Source organism: Biomphalaria glabrata, chromosome 2, assembly GCF_947242115.1.
Source record: "Biomphalaria glabrata chromosome 2, xgBioGlab47.1, whole genome shotgun sequence".
NCBI lineage: Eukaryota > Metazoa > Mollusca > Gastropoda > Planorbidae > Biomphalaria > Biomphalaria glabrata.
In genome coordinates this window covers 41,117,568-41,145,548 of record NC_074712.1, presented here as the reverse complement: position 1 = coordinate 41,145,548, position 27,981 = coordinate 41,117,568, and the positions used below count along the sequence as shown (strand labels likewise).

Here is a 27,981-nt window from a genome sequence, read left to right as displayed (position 1 = left end):
AAATAGATGACCTGAATTAACCAAGTCTGATCTAATCCAAACAAGCTCACTATATTCAATTTCTTTCTCGTGTTTCTCTTTAAAGACAGACTTTAGAGGTTTTATAGCGCTCCACCTTGTAAAGTAAACAACACGTTACATCGACGATGTCATATCCTTAGGTCAAAGAAAGCACTGTGATGTTTCTTTTACCTAGGCAAGTATTGGTGTTATATAGGTTGTTAGTTTTCTAATAATACATAAATTTACCATAGCTTGGTAGCTTTTAAGTTTATATAGTTAATAATGTGATTAAAGAGTGTTTCTCGTGGCTTAACGGATCTGTGAACCAAGGCTGTTGTGGTAGGTTTACAAGTGGCCTCTCAGACAATACAGGATGTTTTGTGGACGTCTATAACATAGGCAAGTGAGTCCGTGTCCTCTTCGTCAGCTAGGACTTTCTACTCATATGTAACATTTGTGACTATAAAAATAACGAATTTCTGTTACTAAAACTTAGGTCTATATAGACTAAGATGTTGTTTTCAGAGAACCGTTTGTTTATTCTTTTTATTATTAATAATTATAAGGCACCACCTCGCTACATTAGTTTCTGGTATAGGCCTATACAAACATTATCCTTACTCAAAGGGATGAACGACTGTATAACAAAACAATACAAAACAATAGTCATGAATTGCCTACAAAAAGCTGGGCTTGACCAATGTAAAAATGAAGGATGTTTTGTCTTCTATTTTACAGATCATGAAGGCCTCGTGACCCAAACGTCCTTTGTTTTTATTTGCATCCAGCAGGGTTTTCTAAATTTATGTCTATTGTATTCCTAGAAGAGTGAAGTATTCTATTAAGTTGGAGTAGGCCCTACTCTAAGATCTTTATTTTACTTTAATTCTCAAAAAGGAGTGAAAGAGTTCTTGACCCATTTTTGCGACACTTCTAAATTTTTTACAGTCTTTCAAAATAGACATAATTATAACAGATCTATAACAGATCTATATCGGCTGCTTTCATGGGACCAAAGAATCACAAAGGCTAATCATCAACTTATTTCAGTGAAAAAGCGGGATGAGTGTGGGCTGACTGTGTACCATCAAGAAGTTCTATTCAATCCTGTCAGATGCTGTCCACATCAGGTTAGGCTCTTTATCTAACCAGCTTCTTCTGGCGACCTTTTCGGCCAAGGCTGGTCTAGTCTAATTCTCTCTTCCTTTTTGTTCTTTCTTTCGCCTGTTTTTGTGCTTTGTAGCCAAGTAATGCTTAGCAGTTATTAACCATTGGAATGATGTTCAGTGTGGGATGTGTGGCCGAGAGGCTAAGTACGCTTGAGCTTGTCTACCCATCAAGGAAGCTTGATGTTCGACACCCGACAAAATTGTTAACTGAGCGCCTAAAGGCAGCACGGAAAACCTTTTCCACCCTCACCGTTTCACAGAAGAGATTGGACCATAGAGCTCTGAGCATGCTATAAGCATGAAAGTTACACTGTATACAATTTATTTTTAAAAATATCTGATAAACAATTCACATTTATTTTTGTGATCCTTAGTTCACTAATAGGGTCTACTTCTCACCATCATTAGTAAACAAAGACATCACTAATAATCACATTATTATGTGTTTAATATAAGCTCATGTTTGAGACAGAGTTTTATAACAGAATAAAAAGTAAGATTGCTTACTTTGTAAAAACTATTGTAAAGTCTTAAGTCTGTACAACCTTTCTATAAATTTATTCATGATCACTGCTTACTTATTAGTGCTAGATAGACTGATAAAAGATTTGAAAATCCCCCCGGGCCCCCACTTAAGAGTGCCCAAAATAAGTGTTCGAAATTGTTTTTACATTAAATATTACGCTAAATGCAGGGGGCCCGAAAGAGGTCAAGCCTCCCCCCTCGGGCCATCAGATGAAGGAAAATTCCTAGCTACGCCACTGCTGTAGCCTATATTAGATTATAGGTCTCAATACATACACTGCTGTAGCCTATATTATATTATAGGTCTCAATGCATACACTGCTGTAGCCTATATTATATTACAGGTCTCAATACATACACTGCTGTAGTCTATATTATATTATAGGTCTCAATGCATACACTGCTGTAGTCTATATTATATTACAGGTCTCAATACATACACTGCTGTAGCCTATATTAGATTATAGGTCTCAATACATACACTGCTGTAGCCTATATTAGATTATAGGTCTCAATACATACACTGCTGTAGCCTATATTATATTACAGGTCTCAATACATACACTGCTGTAGTCTATATTAGATTATAGGTCTCAATACATACACTGCTGTAGCCTATATTATATTACAGGTCTCAATGCATACACTGCTGTAGTCTATATTATATTACAGGTCTCAATACATACACTGCTGTAGCCTATATTAGATTATAGGTCTCAATACATACACTGCTGTAGCCTATATTATATTACAGGTCTCAATACATACACTGCTGTAGCCTATATTATATTATAGGTCTCAATACATACACTGCTGTAGCCTATATTAGATTATAGGTCTCAATACATACACTGCTGTAGCCTATATTATATTATAGGTCTCAATGCATACACTGCTGTAGCCTATATTATATTACAGGTCTCAATACATACACTGCTGTAGTCTATATTATATTATAGGTCTCAATGCATACACTGCTGTAGCCTATATTATATTACAGGTCTCAATACATACACTGCTGTAGTCTATATTATATTATAGGTCTCAATACATACACTGCTGTAGCCTATATTATATTATAGGTCTCAATGCATACACTGCTGTAGCCTATATTATATTACAGGTCTCAATACATACACTGCTGTAGTCTATATTATATTATAGGTCTCAATGCATACACTGCTGTAGTCTATATTATATTACAGGTCTCAATACATACACTGCTGTAGCCTATATTAGATTATAGGTCTCAATACATACACTGCTGTAGCCTATATTAGATTATAGGTCTCAATACATACACTGCTGTAGCCTATATTATATTACAGGTCTCAATACATACACTGCTGTAGTCTATATTAGATTATAGGTCTCAATACATACACTGCTGTAGCCTATATTATATTACAGGTCTCAATGCATACACTGCTGTAGTCTATATTATATTACAGGTCTCAATACATACACTGCTGTAGCCTATATTAGATTATAGGTCTCAATACATACACTGCTGTAGCCTATATTAGGTCTCAATACATACACTGCTGTAGTCTATATTAGATTATAGGTCTCAATACATACACTGCTGTAGCCTATATTAGGTCTCAATACATACACTGCTGTAGCCTATATTAGATTATAGGTCTCAATACATACACTGCTGTAGCCTATATTATATTACAGGTCTCAATGCATACACTGCTGTAGTCTATATTATATTACAGGTCTCAATGCATACACTGCTGTAGCCTATATTAGATTATAGGTCTCAATGCATACACTGCTGTAGCCTATATTACAGGTCTCAATGCATACACTGCTGTAGCCTATATTAGGTCTCAATGAATACACTGCTGTAGCCTATATTAGATTATAGGTCTCAATGCATACACTGCTGTAGCCTATATTAGATTATAGGTCTCAATGCATACACTGCTGTAGCCTATATTAGATTATAGGTCTCAATGCATACACTGCTGTAGTCTATATTATATTATAGGTCTCAATACATACACTGCTGTAGCCTATATTATATTATAGGTCTCAATGCATACACTGCTGTAGCCTATATTATATTATAGGTCTCAATACATACACTGCTGTAGTCTATATTATATTATAGGTCTCAATACATACACTGCTGTAGCCTATATTATATTATATAGGTCTCAATGCATACACTGCTGTAGTCTATATTATATTATAGGTCTCAATACATACACTGCTGTAGCCTATATTATATTATAGGTCTCAATACATACACTGCTGTAGCCTATATTATATTATAGGTCTCAATATATACACTGCTGTAGCCTATATTATATTACAGGTCTCAATACATACACTGCTGTAGTCTATATTAGATTATAGGTCTCAATGCATACACTGCTGTAGTCTATATTAGATTATAGGTCTCAATACATACACTGCTGTAGTCTATATTATATTATAGGTCTCAATGCATACACTGCTGTAGTCTATATTAGATTATAGGTCTCAATGCATACACTGCTGTAGCCTATATTAGATTATAGGTCTCAATCCATACACTGCTGTAGCCTATATTATATTATAGGTCTCAATGCATACACTGCTGTAGTCTATATTATATTATAGGTCTCAATACATACACTGCTGTAGTCTATATTATATTATAGGTCTCAATGCATACACTGCTGTAGTCTATATTATATTATAGGTCTCAATACATACACTGCTGTAGCCTATATTATATTATAGGTCTCAATACATACACTGCTGTAGCCTATATTATATTATAGGTCTCAATGAATACACTGCTGTAGTCTATATTATATTATAGGTCTCAATATATACACTGCTGTAGCCTATATTATATTACAGGTCTCAATACATACACTGCTGTAGTCTATATTAGATTATAGGTCTCAATGCATACACTGCTGTAGTCTATATTAGATTATAGGTCTCAATACATACACTGCTGTAGTCTATATTAGATTATAGGTCTCAATGCATACACTGCTGTAGTCTATATTAGATTATAGGTCTCAATGCATACACTGCTGTAGCCTATATTATATTATAGGTCTCAATGCATACACTGCTGTAGCCTATATTATATTATAGGTCTCAATGCATACACTGCTGTAGCCTATATTATATTATAGGTCTCAATGCATACACTGCTGTAGTCTATATTAGATTATAGGTCTCAATGCATACACTGCTGTAGCCTATGTGAGCAGGTCAGGGTGGCGCTAACTGAGTGAGACCTTATTGTGGTATCTGCTGCTCATCATTTATTTATTATAACAGTAGGCAGGTGGTAGCTCTACTGGGTGCGCCCAATCTGTGCACCTCGGTCTGCGACCACCAAGGGGCTAGAGTCGCCTAAGCAACCAGACAGCACAATTAGACTAAACTAAACTAATCTAGCTAACTAAAAGAACAAACTAAACTAAATTTATAAAACAAAATTTATATACACTTTATTTACAACAAATTTACAAAGCAATAAAAATATAGATGAATACAAAAAAAAACTTTACAGAAACAAATAAACTTAGAAATAAACAACTAATCAACCTGACTATACCACTACCAACACTAATAAGAAACCCAAATGTCTAACTATCTTTACTAGATTACACCTAAAATACTAACACTAAACACAACAGTACAGCAGACAGTTTAACTATGGCAGTAATATACTAATAAATAAATATACTAATAAAGGCAGCCAGGCAAACAGTAGTCTGAGTAGACGTAACGACAGTAGCTAGGCAGTGAATAATGGCAGACAGGCAGTAATAATGGAAGTACTACCGCACAGTAGGCAGTAGACGTAACGACAGTAGCTAGGCAGTGAATAATGGCAGACAGGCAGTAATAATGGCAGTACTACCGCACAGTTAGGCAGTAGACGTAACGACAGTAGCTAGGCAGTGAATAATGGCAGTACTACTGCACAGTTAGGCAGTAGACGTAACGACAGCAAACAGTTGGCAGTAGACTTAACGACAGCAGTAGACGTAACTACAGAAATTATAGCCTGCAATCACAAATATAAACAAACATAAAAAATATCTAAAATAATCATTATAATATTAATGGAAATACTTTTAGAAACATTAACAAATAGACATAGTATAGAAAAGCAACAAGGGGATTATTAGGGATAGCTCGGGGGGGGGGGGGGAGAGGGGTGACGCTATCCAGCAGATTAATGGAGCTTCCGGTCCCATCAGAGGTAATCATGGCTAATTAACTAGCCAGTGTTGCCACTACACTAGACTATAACAGTAGATGTAGGAATAACTAATACAAATACAAACTAAAGAAATAAAAATAAAAACTTTTTCCAACTTACAGGCGGTCCCAGCTGAAATTTACACTACATTTAAATAACTATTACTTCTACATGGTCACACTGACCAACGGTCAACACCGGAAAAAGAAAGAACTGACCGCACCCTTTCTATTTATAGAGCCAGGTCATGACTCACCTAAACTAACTCTAACATTAAAGAGCTGGCGGGAACCATGCATGCACTCAGCACTAGCCTAGATAGTTTTACCAATTAAAATACAGATAAAAATTGATAAAAAATTAGATCTAGGAGCGCCAGCTCACACCTATATTAGATTATAGGTCTCAATGCATACACTGCACAGAGGAAAAAAATTCCATTCATCGTTACTTACCAAACTGTATCTGCTCCTGTTGTATCCATATCCAAACATAAACACTGTATAAATACCAAGTGCCCGGAACGTAATACCAAGGACGTAAGCTACACGTGGCCTATGACAGTAGACTAGGCTGGGCCGCTATTATTGACTCAAACATTGGCTAATTGAAAAAGCAATTATCAGCTTTTTTTTTGTGTCTTTTTTTTATCCTTCATGCTTAAATTTTAAATCTATGTGGTCATTCGTCGTACCGGGGTATTTAAATCTATGTGGTCATTCGTCGTACCGGGGTATTTAAATCTATGTGGTCATTCGTCGTACCGGGTTATTTAAAAATTCCAATTGATTTAGATCTACGTTACTATGTAATGCCAACAAATTTTGAGATTAGAGAGTGTCTGAAGGGTGTCAGCAGGAAGACACAGATCTAGATCTATATGCTGTAGTGTGATCACATCGAATTAGCCTAGATCCCAGGCTTTCTTTATATTGTTTATTGACAGGAACACCTCCCCCCTTTTTTTTAATATACGGTCCGCATTTGAACGATCAACCTAACAGACTTTTTTAGCCCGTGAATTGGTGTATTTGCTACAATGACATTTCACGACCCGCTCACTGAAACCCTCATTTTGTTTTAACCTACACTTCTTAATTTCTCCTTCATAGACTTTTGACTTGATTTGAAAAGACCCGCTCATATACTTACATACACACACGCACTTATATTTTGGTCCCGTCCCTCTTTCTCTCTCTCTCTCTCTCTCTATCTATCTATCTATAATAAAGTGTTACAGATATGATCCTGTTCTTTAAGAGAGTACCAACCACTTCTAACACCCAAGTTTGTTTAACTTTCCGGTACAGAATAGCAACGCGGAAGTTAAACACTATCGAGCGGGCTGTGCTTTTTCCACTGTGCACAGTCAAGTTTATTTATATATATATAATTTTTTTAAATTGTCAACGAGAGCCACTTCAGCAGATTGTGTTTATGTGTGTCGATCTCTACCCTTTTTTTGTCTTTCTTGAACTTCATTTGTAGACTCACGGTTTCTTTGAGAGACAGTTATGCGCAAGGTAAATGAAATGTTGTGTTTGATATGTACTCTACACTATGGCTAAATGAAACATACCTGATAGAACTGTTGGTTTACTGTAAGCTTATATATTTTAGTTTGAGTTAAAAAGACATCTATTTAGGAAATAGTTTATTTGCTGTCTGTCAGTCTGCATATATGTAGGACCTACATTTTTATATTCTTTTACTGATTGAATAAAAAACACAATAGTAATAAATCTTTCCATGTATTCTCTTTCCTATTTGGTTCTATGGAATGTTGAGATAAGATGTGATATGATGTTTGGCGGCTCATCTTCCACTAAATATGCCACCATGTCAATTCTTTATAAAAGGGAAAGTCTGTAATTTCTGAATTATAAATAAGTTATAATCTGTTTATCTACATACCAATGATACCATCCACCTCTTTCTCTTCATACGACAAGCAAGAACGTGTTCGCGCCTCTATCCTGAGCCAGCATTGTAGACCACTTCATACATGACAACTAAATTTGATGTTGGATAGTTTTTCAAATAGTTTCCCCCAAAACAATGGAAACAATGTATATAAATAATGTTTATAGATATGTCCTATTTAAATGATCTTCTTCTAAATCCCCAGTCAAGGATTAGGCCGAGAATGTTTCAGAATTAATGATGTCCCAGTCGTAGTTAGTTTTATATGATAATGACTCATTATATAGCAAGCAACACAAATAAATATTATATGGATTTAGTATGGATTGTTCAAATCTGTGTGTTTAAACGCACTATGAAAACATAAAATACTTGAATGTACGTAGAACTGATCACCGTATTATCAATCAGTCAAGATTTCTATTGAGTTATTTTAAATTCTTCTATTATCTAAATTTCCTTTTTTTTTCTATGCAAAAATTGAAACGCAATCATTACAACACAAGTAGTTTCACGCCTAACTTGCAGCACTCTTGATGTAGATGTAGGCCTGGCCTAGGGCTTACATTTCCTGTGGTCAAGGATGTAGAAACAGAGGCATGACGACAGATTCGAGAGACAGACAGACAGACAGAGAGAGAGAGAGACATTGAGGGAGTGTGTGTTTGTGAAGAGAGACAGAGGGAGAGACAGAGCGTGTTTGTTTGTGAAGAGAGAGAGAGAGAGATTGTATGTGTTTGTGAAAAGAGAGAAAGAAACAGAGAGTGTGTGTGTTTGTGAAGAGAGAGAGACACAGAGAGATTGTGTGTTTGTGAAAAGAAAGACAGTGTGTTTGTGAAGAGAGAGTGAGAGAGACAGAGAGAGTGTGTGTTTGTGAAGAGAGACATAGAGAGTGTGTAAGCTTGTAAAGAGAGAGAGAGAGAGAGACAGAGTTTGTGTTTGCGAAGAGAGAGAAGACAAATTGAATTCCGGTTGCAATTATTATTGATATAGACAAACTTCACTGTCTAATTTATGCTCATGTTTATAGTCACTATTTATACAGCTGAAACAATGCACCACATTCTAGTTCTACTAATGTTATTAAATCATAACAGACGTGACAAAGTAACAAGACCTTTTTATTTTGGATACGTGTCTCATGAAACTTCATCCCACTCCCTTTTCCCCTCAGACTAATGAAGCCTGCACAACCGTATTTATGTAGACATGGAACTTTTATGTTGCCTACATATCACAAGAGATATAAAGACTTCTATGTTGTCTACATATCACAAGAGATATAAAGACTTCTATGTTGCCTACATATCACAAGAGATATAAAGACCTCTACGTTGCCTACATTAGCCAGATATCACAAGAGATATAAAAACTTCTATGTTGCCTACATATCACAAGAGATATAAAGACTTCTATGTTGGCTACATATCACAAGAGATATAAAGACTTCTAAGTTGTCTACATATCACAAGAGATACAAAAACTTCCATAACTTATCTTATGAAATACAGACGTTACTTAAAAAAAGAAGATGATTACGTCCTACGCGTGTTCCTAGGTCAATCTAGTCATGCATGTTAATCAATGATTTAAATTCTGCCAAGTCATTGGTTTTCCTGGCTTACTCAGGAATCACAAGAGATATAACGACTTGTATACTGGAATAATGTGGCTTACATATCACAAGAGAATGTAAAGACTTCTATGTTGCCTAGATATAACAAGAGAAACTCTCAAGGAATATTGAATCGACACTCACGACTGGATTAAAGTGACCCATGATCTCTCCACATGATGCGAAGCCGTAAGTGTCGGCATTTTCAAGCAACGAGGCAATGAGGACAGCTAAGAGCGAAGAAAAAAAAAAAAGTTAAGCCAAAAAAAGAAACAACACAAAACGTACAGGTAAAGCGGACGCCAAGAGACTCAGCCTTGTTTGTTTGTTTTCATGTTTTGGTTGTTCCTTCAGAATTGAAGATAACTACATCCTAGCCCAAACCTCCAGCCGGTCGGTTGTCTCTGGTGGTAGGTGAGGATCAAACCCAGGACCATCGAGACAACAGAGCGCATTCCAAAAGACTTGTCAGCCATCCAGCCTTTAGTTTAAAAAGATTTTCAAATGAAGAGCGGACTTCGCAGCCATCTTCAATTTCTCCGGGAAATGAGTTTTCCCCTCTTCGATCACTTCGGAGGACGTGTAGGCCTATTATATGTAGCCTACATACGACAATACCGCTTTTGTTAGTAGACCAACACGATAGCCAATTTCTTCATTGGAGATGCTACAGACAATACATATCTTGTGTCTACATCATTGGCGTAGCCAGGGGGGGGGGGCTCAAACCCCTTCCCCCCGAAATGAAATCCCCCCCCCCCCGCAGAGGCGGAGATCGGAATTTAGGGATTGATTTTTGCTTTCATTCTGTTTATTTTAGGTGAGATTTTAATACGAAACCATAACTTGCACCAGCGCAGCCAAAGGTTATTAGTTTAAAACCCCCTACCTTGCAGTCAAATTCCCTCTTCTATATAACAAACCCCCCCCCCAAAAAAAAAAAAAAAAAACAAATCCAAGAGCATAGCTTAGGAAGATTTTGATTTTAAAAACCCTCCGAAATGAGTTTTTCGAGACATGTTATCCGACAAAATGAATTACGCATAAGAGTTGCGATGACATCCTAGTACAACTTGGCGGCGCCACACTTTCAAGGAGGTCCTTAGAACATGGTGGGAAGAGGCTTCAGACATTACCAGTGACAGATTTTGTGGAAACGTCGCGCGAGGGTCTAAGTCAGTAAGAATAGCAGATTGGGTTTTTGAAATAAAACTTTTTAAAAAGCAGGATAATGCACTGTAAATACCTCAGAATATGCATTTTGTTGGCTTTCAATACCGGAAATAGTGCTCGGCTGCGGGGCTACGCCCCGCGCTGGGGGGAGCTGGGCTCCCAGCGTTCCCCCCAGGCCCCCTTGCTAGCAAGGACGGGGAGTCTATAATTTTTTCCACTAACTCCAGGAAGAACCTATTCTAGAGTACAATAAACGTCTTCCAAAAGAATGATGGGTCAGAATGTAATAAAGACACGCACACACACACATATTTTTTTCCCGCCGGGGGGGGGGGGGAGAATTCCCCCCCCCCCCAAAAAAAAATCCTGGCTACGCCCATGGTCTACATTGAATGTGAAACAATTCACAGTGACCTTTGCTGCTTGTTTACAAATAGACCTACTTATAAACAGCTACTAGATCTAGAAACAAGATCAGAAAAAAAAAATCATTCTGAAGTCTCTACATATTTATTACTTTTTTACATTCATCACTGACAATCCCATGTAACTATACTGTCACTATACACTTCTAATACAGATAGAATAGACGGGGGGAATCGTGTGGTGATAATGAGCGCGTCATTCAATTGTGTGGAGATAAAAGTAGCCTACTCTCCCTTCCCAAAGAAACTTTCAAAATGTGGGTTTCCAACAGGTCTTGACTGAAAAGTTAATACTATCGTTGAGTTAGTAGGCTAACTGCTGACGCTTCAGGTTCTGCCATTGTTGTCTTATTATTACTGGCTTCTTTACCCTATGCCACAGTAATGTAAAGGCATAGAACGATATACGCTAAAAATGTTTACACTAAACGAGATCTACAATCTATAACAAATTGTAAATTGTTTCTTTAAGTTTCTTATGCCATTGATCAAATATCATGTTCACATCATAGATATATATATATATATTGTATCGGTTCACATATTATATTTATTTAATGGAGTTAAAAGTCATTGAAAACATTTTTAAAATTAAAACATGATGCTTGTGTTGAATGAGTTCTTTAAGTCATTAGCCAACGATTTCTGAGTGTCTTAGTATTTAGTATTAGTATTTAGCTTTTACAATCGACCGCAAACCCTTATCCTGGTGGTCTCAGGAACATGTGTAGATCACATTAAACAATATGGGCTTTCTCACTGCAGCTATAATAAAAATAAACATAGTAGTCTTGATTTCGTTATTGCTGTATGTGATCATTTTTATGGTACATGACTTGGTGACAATATTTATTTGCTGATGTATTTTTTTTTAAATCATGTATTTCAATATATATATATATACTTTACAGGTCACAAAGAGTTAAATCCTGTTTGATTTCTTTTAGTTGAAAACGTTTAAAAATGGGGTTTGATGCATTTAGAAAAAATGGAGGACCCACCTACTATGATGCTGTCCACATTCCTTGGGAGACAGATCTAGTGACGTCGGGGCTCATATTTAGCTTCGTCATATTGGCGTTTTCTTTCTACATCATATTGCCAGGAATGGCAGGAAAAGAAGTGAGTAAAATTATTTAGCTATCAGTGTTTTACTTATGAATATATTTAGACAAAATATTTAGGCATATATTTAAATATAGACTACCATTTAATAATTGTTTATATTGTTCTGAAATATAAACCTTTATATAGGGCCTAATACTGAATATTTTATTTTAAATATCAATAGAAAAATTCTTATACCAAGTATTTACAGAAATATGTTTTGTACCTATCATTTCAGCCAAAATGTCTATGTAGGTAATTTATGATATAAAATTGAAAAAGGCCCTGGTGCTTCTTAGTTTGAACTTCAAACTCTCAAAATATTTTTTCCCTTTTTTTTTTAATTTCCAGAAATTGTTCTCATTTATAAGAATCACGCTCAGTTTATTTATTGGAGCAGTAATATTGGGTAAGTCAAAGTCATTCTCTATTTTTTAGTGACTAAAAGTGTTAGTGTTTGGCCAACGGTTAACAAGCAGGGTATCATGTGGCCAGCATAAAGATCAACCGCCTTAAATTACTTTCCCAACTTAAGTTAGGTGCCCATTAGAGTTGGGTGGTCTCAGATAGGGGTTGACTAAAAATCCCGAAATTCAAAATCCCAGTCTTCACCGGGATTCGAACCCTGATGCCCAGGCTAGAAAGCCAATAGCTTAACTACTCTGCCACTTTGCACCCAGATGAAGCAGATTACCTTAACACAGAGATGCCTACATGCCAAAATAGAAATGCGTATTCCCAGACCTGGAAATGCGTATTTTGAGGGGCAAATGCGTATTTTCCTAAATATCAAGAAATATACCCAGGAAAGACTAAAATTAAATCATTCAAGCACATAACATACATGAAAGGAAGCTATCCTAAAGTTAGCAAAGAAAAAAGTTATATAAGACATTTTGTACACAAGTCAAAATATTTACACTTTTAGTCTTTGTCTTAGACTTTTGTAGACTTTGTTAGAATTATAACGTTCTTGTCACTTGGCAATGATCATAATGCCTCTTGTGTACTTCACATTCCATAATAGCGGCAACTGAACATTTACCTGGATCTGTGACATCTAGTTTTATAAAAGTAATTTTGTTTAATAGGCAATTTCTTTACAAGGTATCCAGCCACTAGAAATATTTTACATCACTCAGATATTCTTCTTCCAGACCTTTTTTTTTTTTTGCTGTTAGCAATGAAAGCTTTGGCATCCTCCACAATCACTAATAACAAACATTTTTTTTTTTTCTCAGGCAGATAATCCTAATTAGTCATTGAACTTCTTTCTAATATAAAAAAAAAAAAGCTTTGCTATTGAGTCTGCCTTAAGTGACCCTGATTTCATTCTTTGAACTTAGACCTTCATAAGTAATGGAACCTTATAACTAGTCGCTAGTGACTATAACAGTAGCTACCACAGAAGATACATTCTGCAAGTTATGGTCATGTAAAATCAGTTTGATTCCGTTTATCATGCTAAAAGAGAGATTAAGCGCAACCAATGTTTCTTCTATGAAAACCTCTGCCCTTCTCACTTTCATCTAAAAAAAAAAAAATCAAAAATGAAATCAAATCCAAATCTAGAATAGATCTAGATATGTAAGCAGCTTCATTAACAGTTGATTGGTTTTTAATGTGCATATACGAAATTGCTTCTTTTGGGTAGATTTAATTTTAAATCTAGATCTAGTTACATAGATCTATATCTAGAGCCTTGAGTTTTTGAGGTAGGCCTACCTCTTCTATTAGAGTGGAATCTAAACCTACAGCCTACATTGATTACTACATCTAGCTAGTAGGCCTAGTCTAAATCTAAGTCTATTACACATCTGGTCATATCTAGAGCTAGAATGTAGACTAGAATTAGATCTAGATTTATATCTAAATCATGAAAAATCTAGATCTAAATTTAGATTACACATTAGATCTAGATCTCGGCCTACATTATATTATAGGTGCCCTGTGAGTCTCATCGCACTGGGGCACCGTGTTGAGAACTCTATTCTCTGATAACACGGACAAGGAAAGCGGCAGTTCTTCTCAAAGCTTCTCTGTCTCCGTACAGAGCCAGCTCTTCATGCAAACCAGTTTTTGTTTCACTCAAATGGCCTTGTTTAGGGTGTAGTGTTGCGCACTCGTAAAGGATGTGGTTGACTGTTTCGACGTCGTCCCGACAATGCCTGCAGCGTGAGTCGAAGTTTGGTTTAAATTTAGCAAAATAGGCACCAATTGGACAGTGTCCCGTTCTGTACCTAGCGATTATCACCTGTTCTTCCCTATTTAACTGCCACCATTCGTCCGATTTTGAGGGCCCTTTTAAGTTTTGCCAGACTTCCCTTCCCGTATTACCGTTTTCCCAGCTTTTGCTCCATTTATTTCTTGCCCATTCGTCCACTATCGTACGCGCCTGCTCAAAAGTCTGTGGCTCGTCCACAGGGTCCAGTTTTGTGCCGAGCTTGGCTAATAAGTCAGCTTTCACATTACCCTCCACATCCACGTGTCCAGGTACGTATTGGAATGTCGTCCGAATTTTGTGTTTTTCTTGGAGGCGTCCCACGCACGCCAGTGTTTTTGCCAGTGTTTTTGCCAGTGGTTCCGGGAGCGTATCTGCAGGGCTTTCAATGGCTTGTAGGCTCGACAGAGAGTCTGTAAACAGCACAATAGGACTGGGTTGTGCTGTTTTCTCGTTAAGTCGTTCTTCAATGTATTCTACTGCATTTTGAATTGCAACCATTTCAGCTACGTAATTGCTCCTGCCAGAACACGCACCTAGAATCTCATCGTTCTCAATCGTGCCAGGGAATTGAACCACCACACCATACCCAGAGGTTTTTTGTCCGAGGTTCTCTCTCGTGGAACCATCTGTGTACACTTTAATGTAGTCAGCTGGGTACTGGGCGACAGTTTTCCTGGCAGTGTTTCGTAGGACAGTTTTTGTGCATTTCTTGTTAACTTCTGGGTCAATCAGCGATTTCCTCACCTCTGGGACTCCAGGAGCATTCGCCGGAGAAGAAGCCCCATGCCAGGATCACCAATAGGACTTCATTATAGGTGCCTGACATATCTCTGGTTCTATACTCTAGACCCAATCTAGATGAATTAGAACTAATCAATCAATTAATTCCCAATTAGTTTGAAGACTTTTTTTTTATAAACCAACACATTGAAAGGAACTCAACTTTATTAGATCAGTAAGATCTAGACCTAGTAAATTAACAGGAACTACTTTTTTTTTTTAAATATTTTTTTTTTCTGCTTTACAGGGGGAAATGCGTATTTTCAGATGATAAACCGTACTCGCGTATTTTCGAGTCCATTTGCGTACAAAATATGCAAGATGCGTACTTGTAGGCAACTCTGCCTTAACATCATCTGCCCTTAAGATCACAAAATCTTAAAGGGATACTAAAGTGTTAGTAGAAGTAGAAGGGGAGATAATCCTATAAATCCCTTAAAGAAATATCTTTTTTATTCTGGGTAAACATAGTCCTATGTCATGTTAGGTAATTTCAACCTAGATCTAAATGAAAAAATAAATCAATAAAAATGCCTGCACTACAGTTCAAAGAGTCTATTAAACAATAGCTCTGGATTTAAACTGAATATGTTATAAACAAGATTGTACAAGTTTCATAGCCTCAATTCAGTCAAACTGCATTAGCAGATTTAGATCCACATCTATGAGTAATAACAAAATGAATATATATATATATATGGCGTAGCTAGGGTATACAATGCCCAGTGTGTCAGCTTCCCCCCGCCACTTTTCTAAAAAGAAAAAAAGGAAATAAAACAGCGAAATGACTTTGTTTTTTCGACCTAATGTGTATTTATTGATAAAGTATTGCTAATTTGCAAAAAAAAAAAAAAATCAATTTAACAACAAGATACTACAAAATTTTAGCTGCTTTCTTGCTGGCAAAATTGAAATCTATTTTTTGCCAACAATTTCCAAATTAGTGAGTCGCAATTTTTTTTCAGCGTTGACTGCCAATAAGTAAAGATCAGCTTGAATCTGAAAACACTTTACTCGCATAGAATCTCACTTACCACAATTGTCAGAAATATAAAAATAAAGACAATATTTAGAACTGAATCATCTAGCCAACATTTTTTTCTATTTAAACTCAATGTCTCAAACAATATCCTTGTTACAAAAGTTCAAAGGCTTTTGATGCAACAAACCGTTGAAGTCTTTTTGCACCAGATGAAATTCGTTTCTGTCAATGTCGTCATGAGCACTATCGAGATTGATTTCGATCTTAGGATTCAATAGTTGGGATGATGACAAAACTTCATATTTACCTACCACATCATGATATTGCTCATATCAGGTTATTATTTCTTGAACTAACCCATACTAGGAAGAATACATTTTCATCTGTAGCTCTTTCTTGTGTGTCAATATAGAATCTTCACCTTTTTCGTTGGGCTTCTTGTGGCTAACATGTCTATGATGTTCTGCGCTAATTACCAAATCTGAGCACATGTATTCTGTAAAGGAAACACTGGCTTCAGCGATGTTCTCCCGACTAGTAATTAAGAAAGTTTTAAATTTTTTGTTTGTTTAAGTGCGCAGTCTCGAATAGACTGAAGGTAGACTTATGCGTCCTTAATTTAGTTAATATAGAGTCAAAGCTCTAAGGCATTTATTTATAAGCTCTTGATCTAGATGATACCAGGGTAGAGAACAATGGAGTAACAAAATTCGCCCCAAAAGAAAGTGGGCGTGTAAAAATGCATTGCTTTAGGAGATTTTAAAAAATCTAGCCTGGTTAACAGCTTACGTTTAATTTAAGAAAGAATATAGGAGATTAACAAAAGAAGAAAAGTAAATTAATTTCTAATAAACATTTCAAATTCAGTAGTTTGTCTTTGTTCATGTTTGTTCATGTTTGATTTTATTGAGAAGATTTATCCGTTAGTTTGATGCCCCTCACTACTTGATGCCTCGTGCGACCCGCACCACTCACACATGGCTAGCTACGCCACTGATATACATATATATATATATATATATATATGATGAGCTTTAATATTAAATTAGATAATTAGATCTGTAATGATAAGAGTTAGAGTAACAAAGGATGGGTTTAAATAAATAAAAGCCTTAATTTTGTGTGATGTCCTCAAAGAAAAGTACTAAGTTTAAAATCACATTGCATTTATTATTTATTAAAATTATTTGCAAAACTTCAAGTTTAAGACCCAAAGCATTTCTATCCTCTATTAATCTAGATCTAAATATTTAACTATAAAAACATCTCTTCATACTTTTTTTTTTCAAACTTTCATTTGCAGTAAGCAATTTTTCAATGACCTGGGAGACAGCAAGCACATCTACACTCACTAAATATAAAGCTGGAACTGGACAGGAGGTCAATGTGTCTATAGGAGTCAACATTGGGTTCAGAGGCATTAATATAACACTTAAAGGTGATTTTTTAAAAAAAGTTTTATTGAAGCTCATTAACTGAGCTATTGAAATGAGATATATTTTATTTAAACATATAAAACATAGAGTTAAAAAGATTGAATCTAATGTTGAAAGTGAAACTAAGGCTTTTGTTTAGACCATGTGGCAATGTGGTTCAATGGGCAGGTAAAGCAGAGTTTATACAGTTCTGTAACCAGTGGCTGTTAAATTTATAAGTATGAAATAGAGGTCATCAGTATCTATGGTCAATAACTAATGAACTGAAGAGTTTCCATGGTTAATGACTTTTAAAGGGGGATTATAGTAAAGCATAATTAGCATCTTCTTTTGCATTAGTAGATGTAACTTGAAACTAGGTGTCTCTAACTCTAATATGTAAAAAAAAAGTTTTGGAACCTGCCAAATAGATCTACTTGTTGGAAGCTACATTAATATGAAACAAAAACAATACATTTTCTTTGCAAAAATGACCTAGTTAAAGAATCTAATATTTACTGAAATATAATAGATCAACAAACAAATGAAACACTGTTATTTAATTACATTTATGTTATTCTCAGGAGATGATGATCAAATTATAGGTGAAACCATCAATTATAATGAACATTTCTCATGGGAAGGACTCCAAGGCAGATTTGGTTTTGGACCATTTTGTAAGTACCAGTATACAAATAATTTTTACTGTTCTTTGAGATCCGTATATTATTCATTTTTTGCATATGATAATTGATCAGATCTTACATTTGTATTTGTGTGTGTGTTTGACAAAATTGCTTTTACTTAGTGGTGAAAGAGTTAAGGTGACTAAAGAGTGCCTCTGCCTTTATGATTCGAAACTTCAGGCTGTTGTAATCAGTTCCCTTAGTAAGATGCTTCTTCTGGGAGAGGATTCATTTTAATTTCACTTTTCCCAGCAATATTATGGTATTAGGGTTTGGGAAGTAAGCTTTTAGGATTATTCAAAAGAAGGATAACCAACTTCTGGCTGTAAATTAATTGTTTCTGTATAAGTATATCCTCTTTAAGATTTGGTGTTTGTTGTTTTTTCTTTTTCATGTTAATTACACATTTAAAAAATTGTAATATTTTGCTCAATTATATTATTTATTTTTTTTATATGTATATATTAATATTAATTTTAAACTTGTAATATTTTTGTTATGTATTCCTTCATATGTTTCTTGCTTTGAAGTATTGTATACCCTCTATATGAAATTTATTTTGTCTATTGGTTATTAACTCTTTCTCTCCTAACTGAAGATACCAACGTTGATTCCATCAGAATGTGGTAAATAATTACAGAGAGAAAGAGTTAAGAAGCTGGTATTTATTCTAAGTTTTTAATGCCAATGTTAACTCTTTTCAGCTGGAAGATTTAACCAAGAATACCGTGCAGCTCAGCAGAGAGGTCTGCCATTACCTATTCTGTGGATAGCTGAATATTTCACCATTGATGGTGAGGGGATAAGGTGGGGAAGACATTACAGACAAGCAGGATGGTACTCACATATCATGCTGTGGTAAGAGACTTAAGGAACAGCACTCAAACTTATAGTTTGCTGGATACTGTCATCTACAAAGTCTTAAAAAAAATTATTATATTTAGACCTAACCACCATTATCCCCTGTCATCTTGCAAGACATTTGGGTAGAATATAATGATCTTATTTCTGAAGGATGGTCAAAAAGTTTCAAGAAATAATAATGGAATAAGAAATAATATATGTTTGTTTTAATTATATCAGATGTATAGGCCTACATATTTTTGTGTGAACCATTGCTACTTTTCATTTGTATATTTAGCAATTACAAATGTATAAAATAATATTTTCATTGATTAAAAGGAATGAGAATGTGGAAATGTTTGTTAATCTCTCATAATTCTAAAACACAGTGCTATTTTTGTAAAAAAAAAAAAAGATGCTGGTACTCAGTGATGGATTGACTAGCTTTTAACTACTAATAAATTAATAATAAACGTTAAAAATTCAAGAAAAGTAATAATTTTTTTCCCACATTGAAAAATGTGCCGGTACGCACCATCACAAAAAAAGCACTGCTAAACATATCCACTTTATTCTTTCAATCTTTACTTTATCCTCAGGCTGGCTTTCCCACTTTGGCTGTTGTCCAACATTTTGTTTTTTGTCTTGCTGAGGTATGGGGCATATTTCTTGGTCCTGACAGGGCTCTCCATGATCATTTCCAACATTATCTGGGCGACTCTCAGAAATGTTGTTGATCTGGTTATTCCATTTACTACACACGATAAGCTTGAATTTAGCTATGGTGGATCATTCTGGGTGTGTTTGATAACAGGTATAATCTAGCTCTAAATAAGATTCAGAAATTTAATATAGATCTAGCTTAATATTTTGTTTCTATTTCTATAAATAGTTAGATCTAGAGTCCATATATTTATTTTAGATAGTATTTTGAAGAATATAGCTAGTGTTCTGTTTGTAATAAAATAGTTTTTATTTCAATGAACAATTTAAGGAATTGTTTGTGTGGTACTTGGTATTGTGGTATTTCTAATGGATAAACTTTGCCCAACTTATGTGGCTGCATTTTTTGGTGTGGATGTTTTACAAGATTCAGAGAGTATTGTAGTAGAAGGTAAGTCATTTTTTAAACTAGATGCAAATACTAATAGAGTTGAAAAGATCTATAGTGTTCTAAATGCATATCACATTATTTGAAAATTTGTTTTCGTATTAATGCAATATTTCTTATATGATTTATAGGCCTTAATTGGTGCTTAACAATCAATCTATAGGCCTATATGTTAGTAAGATTTTTATTTCACTATTTCATTTGTTTAATAAACTTTTATCAGCTTTTGGCAATTATTTCCCTCATCGTTTTTTATGACCCTTTTGGCACATGAGCCCTATCTAAGGCATATGTTTTTTTCTTTTATTTATGCTGTAACTATAAAAAAACAAACAAACACATTCTGCAGCACAATATTTATGTCTTGTCCAGAAACTAGTTCTTTAAAATAAATGAAATTCTATGACATCTGTTTATTAAGCAGAGGCTGAGGTTCACAATTTGTCAAAGATCATTTATTATGAATCTTTTTTTTTGCTCTATCCTGTATAATTCTGCACATTTTTTTTTTCAGAGGATGATGAACAGATAGTAACAGATCAAAGTAAAACCATCCGCAACCAAGGTGGCAGTGGTGAAGGAGCTGACGATGTGGATGGTGAAGATGATGACTTGTATCAACCACCTCCCTTAGCCATTCCTCAGGTAAGTTGAGATATCTATATCTAAATGATAGAAATGGGAAAATGGTTTGAGTGCTGGGACAACTCCCAAAAGCCAGAGTCTTGGAGCACATGAGGCATGGGGAAAGTTGCTTTGGCCTGAACAAGCTGTTAAAGCACAATGCAGGATGGGCAACTGTCCCTTTTATTCATATTTTGCACACATTAAAATAAATAGCATCATAAATGCGCTGTCCCCTGGCATAGAGTGCTCTTTGTATGTTGATGACTTTGTCATTCTTACTTATGGGAAAAACATGAACACCTTAGAAAGAAAATTACAGTTATGTTTAAACAAAATTCAGGGTTGGGCAAACTATAATGGTTTCAAATTCTCAGACTCCAAAACAGTTAGTATGCATTTTTGTAATCTAAGGGGACTCCACCCAGACCCTGAACTATTTATACACAAAAAGAAGATCCCTGTCGTGAAAACTACAAAATTTTTAGGCCTCACCTTAGATTCCAAATTTAATTTTCTCCCCCACATTAAGGAACTTAAGAAGAAATGCCAAAAGTCATTAAACATACTAAGAGTACTCAGCCATACGGACTGGGGAGCTGACAGAGATACCTTGCTGCTGCTCTATCGGAGTCTAATTCGATCCAAGCTAGACTACGGATCCATAATATATGGAGCAGCAAGGAAGTCGTACCTAAAAATACTGGAACCAATACAAAATGCTGCCTTGCATCTCTGTCTCGGTGCGTTTCGTACATCACCTATCCCAAGTCTCCATGTGGAGGCTGGAGAACTCCCCATGGATATAAGAATGAAAAAGCTTGCAATGCAGTATATAGTCAAGCTAAAATCCAACCCCACGAACCCTGCTTTTGACTCCATATTTAACCCCACAGTGGTAGAATTATACAATCGAAGGCCTAACGTCATACAGCCGTTGGGCCTTCGAATGAGAGAACCCATCCAAAATTTAACCCCACCCATTGACCAAATCTCTAAAATAGAAACCCCTCAGAATCCTCCTTGGCTAATGAATAAACCCAAATTAAATTTATCCCTCCTTAATTTCAAAAAAGAAAATACAGACCCAAGCATACTACAAGTCCACTTTAGGGAACTGCAGGAGAGCTACGGAGATTGTGGCACCATCTACACAGACGGATCCAAAATGGAGGGAAAGGTCGCGTGTGCCTGCTCCTTTTGGAACAAAACAATCTCCCGTAGACTCCCCGATGGCTGCTCCATCTTTACGGCCGAATTGCACGCAATATTGCTTGCACTTATGGCCGTAAAAGCATCAGAAAGGAGTAAATTTATAATCTGCTCCGACTCCAAATCTGCATTGCAAGCTTTGGGGCGGATGAAGACTGACATCCCATTGGTACATAAGAGCCTGAAGCTGTTGGACCTAATAACAGCCGACCGTAGGGATGTCACCTTCATCTGGGTCCCCTCCCATGTTGGCATTGAGGGAAACGAAGCCGCAGACAGAGAAGCAAAGAGAGCCCTAAATCAAGCGGTGTCAGGAACCCAAATTCCCTACTCGAACCTGAGACAAAGTATTGCCTCTGCCACCTATCGAGAGTGGCAGAACCGATGGGAGGCTGAGACTCACAGTAAACTCAGGCAGATTGTGGCGGATGTCAGGTGGCGGCCCACACCTAAGGGTCTGACAAGGCGTGGTAGCACAACCATGTCCAGACTTAGGATTGGCCACACCTACATCACGCACTCTTTTGTACTGAAGAGAGAGGAGCCCCCACTTTGCGAGTACTGTGACTCTCGCCTCACCGTGGAACATATCCTCGTTGATTGCCCCAGATACCAGGATGTCAGGGCGAAATATTTTAGAGCCACTTATTTAAATACACTATTTGATAATGTCGACCCTGGGAAGGTACTGGGCTTTATCCGGGAAGTGGGGCTATCTACGAAGATCTGATATATGAATTTGTGAACATGCACTATTTACATTAGATTTTTACCAAATATTTAAATTTTTACTACCTTTACTATTTTAACTGTGAATAGACCTTGATTTTAATGATATGACTGTATAGAATCTGGCCCTTGTTGTTTAGAGAGAGAGAGGGATCCTTAAGGGACTGCAGGCACGACATGGCCTAAATTGTGCCGATGTGCCTCAAATAAAAAATCAATCTCATATTTTGCACACTTCTGACCAAACTTTGACTCAAGGTGCCCCTGCTAAAAGGAGAAAGAGAAAACCATGTCTCATATTCTTTTCAACTGTCCAAGACTTGATTTCCATCTAAATAGGTTTGGTAAGTCAAAAGTTCTTGACATAGGTCAAGAACACACAAAAGAGAGAATCTGAAAGTCTAATGCTTACCCAAATAGAGTTTGATAATGATATGATATGTAAAGAATCAGTGACAAACATTTGGTGAAAGCCAAAGTGTTTTTCTAGTCACATCTTTATCTCATTGGATTTTAAGACAGTTTGAAATGCAGTTTAGACACACATAGGGATGGATGAGGATGGGAAAGGGAATCACAGATCACATTTTAAATAGTCAAAGCCTTTTTTTTCTAAGACTTGTTACAAAGGAAATTTTTTTTCTTTAACATCTTTTGACATTAACATCAACATTTGTAAAATGACTTTCTGAAATATTTTTAGTTTAAAATAAAATGTCAAATTTTTCAGCAATCTACAGACAGAGACTCATCTTTTGTCAGACCACCTATCGTTCGTAAAAAATCTTACAACACAGCAGAATTTAGAATTACCAAGCGGCTTCAGCGACCCAGGCGCAGAGATCCACCACCTCGACCAGTTACACATAAGACTGAAGATGATGAAGATAAAAATCTTTATCTTAATGATATTCCAATGAAACAGACCAGTGCTGAATTGTCTGCTCGGAATGTTGTCTCGGAGAATGATGAGCTATACACCAATGGAACTCAGATTCAGTAAGTATCTTCAGATCATTGGAACATAACCACAATACACAACTGAAGATAATTAAAACACTGTTATTGATACTAATTATAGTTTTCATAGATGTCTTTTTGGGTATAGCTATGCAGAAAAGTTAATCAAATTGGAGCATATCTTACCATATAGAAAAATGCAGATTATTAAAACTAAAATAAAACAAACATCCTTATCTTATTCATTGTAAACCAGCTACACAGAGTAAGAACTAATAATACCCAAATGTTAGAAAAATGAAAAGTAATTATGGAATCATCGTATTGATTGAATAATTTAGAGACCAACAAGACAGTATGGTTTATGAAATAATTTTGAAGAATCCAACACAAAAAAATGAAATGCTGTTTTATCTGTGATTCCTTAACTCAAGGAAGCCCAAAGAAACTAGAAGAGACCCTAAATTGAGCATGATGCTTAAAACAATTGAATACTCACGTTTAATAGAGTAGTAGCAGCATTCATAAAATCCCTTAACTTGTCATGCTCCATGACAGAAAACTAACATGTAAAATAGCACAAGACACTAGTTAATAACTTACAAATCTAAAATCATACAGCAATAAAATACTTATACAAAGATGAAGCCTTATTTCTTATTTCAATAGCTAGTACAAATTTATGTGAGGTTTCTTTCTTTCCAACAACGATTTGGTGAAATCTAAAATAACATGAGTGGTAAGGTTAACACATGGTTGTAATAATCTTTTTGAAGGAGTGTCTACTATTTATAACACACATATTTTCCTATCGAAACTTTGCAGTTGGTCCTATGATACTTAAAACATACAAATTGTTAATGATATAACAGTAGGAAGGGTTGAATCAAGAATTAAAAAAAAAATAGTTAAAAAATAATAGCAAATGTTTTTTAATTTTAGTTTTTTAATGAAATGTAATTTTATTTATTTCAGGACTTCTGCCAGTAGGTACTAAAATCTTAATGAATGTTATTAAAGAAGCTGATCAAGCTACTCATAACTGCATTTGTTTAATTACTGTATTAAAATGGACAAATGTTTTCATTGTTTCTCATGCCTTGGTAATTTGTGAACTGTAATTAAATAATAGGCCTTTATGTAGATTTTTTAAACTTCAAATTTTAACACTTCTGTATATTTAGAAACACTTCAAGAATTATAAATTTCAAAAGCTTATTTTTATGTTTTTTTTTTATGATATAAACAATTATATGGTACAAATGTTTCATTCAAATGAAAGTTTTTGTTAAACTGATTCAGAAATTTTGGTTTATTTCATTGTATTCCAAAAAGTAACAGTAGAATACTAATAGGATATAGTGATATGCTTAAAAAAAAGATAGATAGGTTTATAATTTTTAATTTCTTTCAGTACAGAATAGTATAAATTAGTTCACATTTTAAATTTCAGAATCTGCTTTATTATAGTGCAACCTATATTTTGTTTGTGTAATTGCAGTAACATTGTAAAAATTTCCATATGAACCTTATGTGCACTGCTTTTTTTGGTTTACAGTGTAATTTCCATACGAACCTTATGTGCACTGCTTTTTATGGTTTACAGTGTAATGTGGTCAAATTTCTTGACTTTACCCAAAAATATGTTTAATTTTATTTTTATCATTTAATAGGAATTTTAACTGCACAAAAAATAAATACGTTACAAATGTCTACTATCTTTGAAAAGCAACAACAGTCTGCCTCAAACATACCTAATATTAATTTTCTTGTTTTGCTTTTTGCCATTTTAAAAAATAAATAAATTAGATTTTGTTTTTTTACATATAAAATTCCAATTCAAATAGACATTAATTTCTATCTGTAGCCTTTCAAAATGTGATAATATGTATCATTCTTTGTCATTGTTGGTAAGTCCAAGCCTTATTATATTTAAAATTAGAGCTGACTAGATGTAGGAACCTCTTCAAATCATTAGTTCAAAAAAACTGTCACCAGTATTAATAGAGATTGTATTCTATGATGTTATCTGACCACCCATTGGCTTTAAGTCAAGGTCCTGTTTTTGTTTTCATATTCATTTGCTTGTCAGTGTTCAACTTGGCAAATAATTTGGAAACATATCAGTATATAGACAATTATTTTGTACTTTTTCATTCAATTTTTGTACACATATATTTTATAGTGAGATCTACAGTATCTCTTGACTGTTACTACATTCTAAATAATAAACTTTATTGATGGATTTTGATTTGCATCTAATCACAACATATGTAAATATACATATAATATTTCTTTTGAAAGAAAATAAAAACAGCAATTTTATTTTACCATAATGACATTTGATAATATAAACTAGATTTTAACACTGTTTAGGTTACAGAGAAAATCTTGCACATATTCTGAGTGAAAAAAGTAAAGTTTCCCTTTCAGACCTTGCAATCTATGAGGCAGATGATGTAAAGATCATGTTTCTGTGGACAATGGTTAACAAGGGTGTCATGTGGCCAGCACAACAACCGACCACCTTTTCTCCAATATTAAGTTCCCATTAGAGCTGGGTAAACTCAGAGGTGCCCTAAAGATCCTGAAATGAAAAATCCTAGTTTTCACCAGGATTCAAACCCAATACTTGCACTTTACCACTCAACTATTGCACCTTCACCTACTCTGAGTGCAACATATTGAAGACAACCCAGGATTGAGTGATGTGACAAAATGGGTTGCTCTCCCTGAGCTTCTGGAATCATGCTGTAAGAGAGTGGTCTGCTAATCATGAGTTGTATGCATCTCTTTGACTGTAGATCTTACACAAAATGTTAAGTACAGGCATGGAATATTAATTATTAACTTTCCTTGTAACAAGCCTTCAGAAAAAGAGGCAGAGAGCATATATAGTCAGTTGCAAACGTGTATCATTCTTTATATATATAATTGCTGTGTGCCAAAAAATGTTCTATTTGAAGTTAAAATACTTTTTTGGCTGGTAGCATTTTGACAAAGCATAGGTACAAAATGCTATGACAGCATGGTAATTTTGGGTTAGTCTGGTGTTATGACAGCATGGTAATTTTTGGGTTAGTTGTGTTAGCAAGCCATCAGCAATCTGTCTCACAGTAAGTTCAAATACTTTAGAAACAGAAAAAGGCTGTTAGCTTTTGTTTAAACCTCTGAATGCCACGGTAACTGAAATAAATCTTTTGACTTTTTAGAGCTATTCGAGAGAAATAATGTGAGTCAAGTATTCTTTGAAAGATCTGTTGAGAAATGTTGATTGTTAACATTTGAAATAGTATTCCTAACTCCAATGATCAAAGAAGTGTTTACTTTCCTTATTTAGGTCAACATATTCATGAGAACAATCATTTTCAAGCATGAAGTTTATCAAGAGTAAAAAAAATCTGCCTATCAATGAGAAATTGGAATCATTCCAAGAATTTAAACCAACTTACTCTACTTTTCAAGGAAATGCCAGGCCATTTTTGACATTAATTAGCAGTTGTTTTTTTAAGATTGCACTTAATACCAAATTTTATTTAATATACCATTAGCTTCAAGCTCAAGATTGTACTTTTGATCCTAATTATTTTCATAAAATGTCTAAACGAAACCAAAGCTTTATAGTTTTAAAAAAATGGCTCTTAGAATAATTTAGTATTGTTTTACTTGGCTCTTTTGCTGTAAGATAGTCTAAACACTAATGACAGTGTAGTAGGATCAACAATGCTGAAAAATATAGTTAGCAGCACACAGTGCTACACCTTGGCAGAGCCTGTGATGCCGCTGATCTCAAACTGTATTGGCACTTTCCATTCCTTTGGATACATTAGCTGCGTGGAGGACCTTGTTTCCATGCATTTATCTCATTTCCATGACATTATACATAGTCGATTCACAACTGAAGGCCATACATCTGATTTAAAAAAATTAAAATTTTCTTCATGTCTGTCTAGTTGGTTAGTTCACTTAGTTGAGAATATCTATCTTTGAGGGTGAATTTCGAAAAAAATCTTGTATATGCATTTTATGAAGTCATTTATATATTGAAGGCCACTTTGCTCTGATGTATGTACTTCTGGCAGCAGAAGGTTTGGATATGAAGGTACATCTTATACTTATAAGTCAAAGTAAAGTCACTCTAGCCTCAATCTATTAAAAGATTATTGCCATAATCATAAAGCTTATCTTCTTGTATAATACAGACGTTACTTCAAAAAAGAAGATGATTGAGAAGATGATGTCCT

At 35.1% G+C, this 27,981-nt stretch overlaps 1 protein-coding gene and 1 long non-coding RNA gene across 7 annotated transcripts; one reads left to right on the top strand and one right to left on the bottom strand.

Annotated features, from left to right (window-relative positions):
* Window positions 1–78: 78 nt before the first annotated feature.
* LOC106054455 (dual oxidase maturation factor 1-like) lies at window positions 79–25,988 on the top strand. Of its 6 annotated transcripts, none has more exons than XM_013210330.2 (11): window positions 79–196; window positions 11,976–12,186; window positions 12,523–12,580; window positions 17,461–17,595; window positions 18,157–18,249; window positions 18,963–19,116; window positions 19,701–19,915; window positions 20,096–20,215; window positions 20,727–20,857; window positions 23,508–23,776; window positions 24,713–25,988. In XM_013210330.2, exons 2-11 carry the CDS (start codon window positions 12,028–12,030, stop codon window positions 24,732–24,734), a joined length of 1,356 nt encoding a protein of 451 aa, XP_013065784.2. In that variant the 5' UTR covers window positions 79–196; window positions 11,976–12,027; the 3' UTR covers window positions 24,735–25,988. The 6 variants fall into 6 exon arrangements, with proteins under 6 accessions (XP_013065784.2, XP_055876548.1, XP_055876549.1 ...); XM_056020573.1 differs by lacking the exon at window positions 79–196 and adding an exon at window positions 285–402; XM_056020574.1 differs by lacking the exon at window positions 79–196 and adding an exon at window positions 387–406.
* On the bottom strand, window positions 5,142–7,177 carry LOC129924606 (uncharacterized). The gene is made up of 2 exons (XR_008776608.1): window positions 6,049–7,177; window positions 5,142–5,730 (listed from the first exon to the last, which is right to left on the bottom strand). It is a non-coding gene; the product is annotated as an uncharacterized LOC129924606 (long non-coding RNA).
* Window positions 25,989–27,981: the final 1,993 nt, after the last annotated feature.

Coding starts and splice junctions, on each gene's coding strand:
- LOC106054455 (XM_013210330.2), top strand. CDS start 12,028: ATGGGGTTTGATGCATTTAGAAAAAATGGAGGACCCACCTACTATGAT. Junction 17,596..18,156: donor CATTAATATAACACTTAAAG/GTGATTTTTTAA, acceptor TGTTATTCTCAG/GAGATGATGATCAAATTATA. Junction 20,216..20,726: donor AGAGAGTATTGTAGTAGAAG/GTAAGTCATTTT, acceptor TTTTTTTTTCAG/AGGATGATGAACAGATAGTA.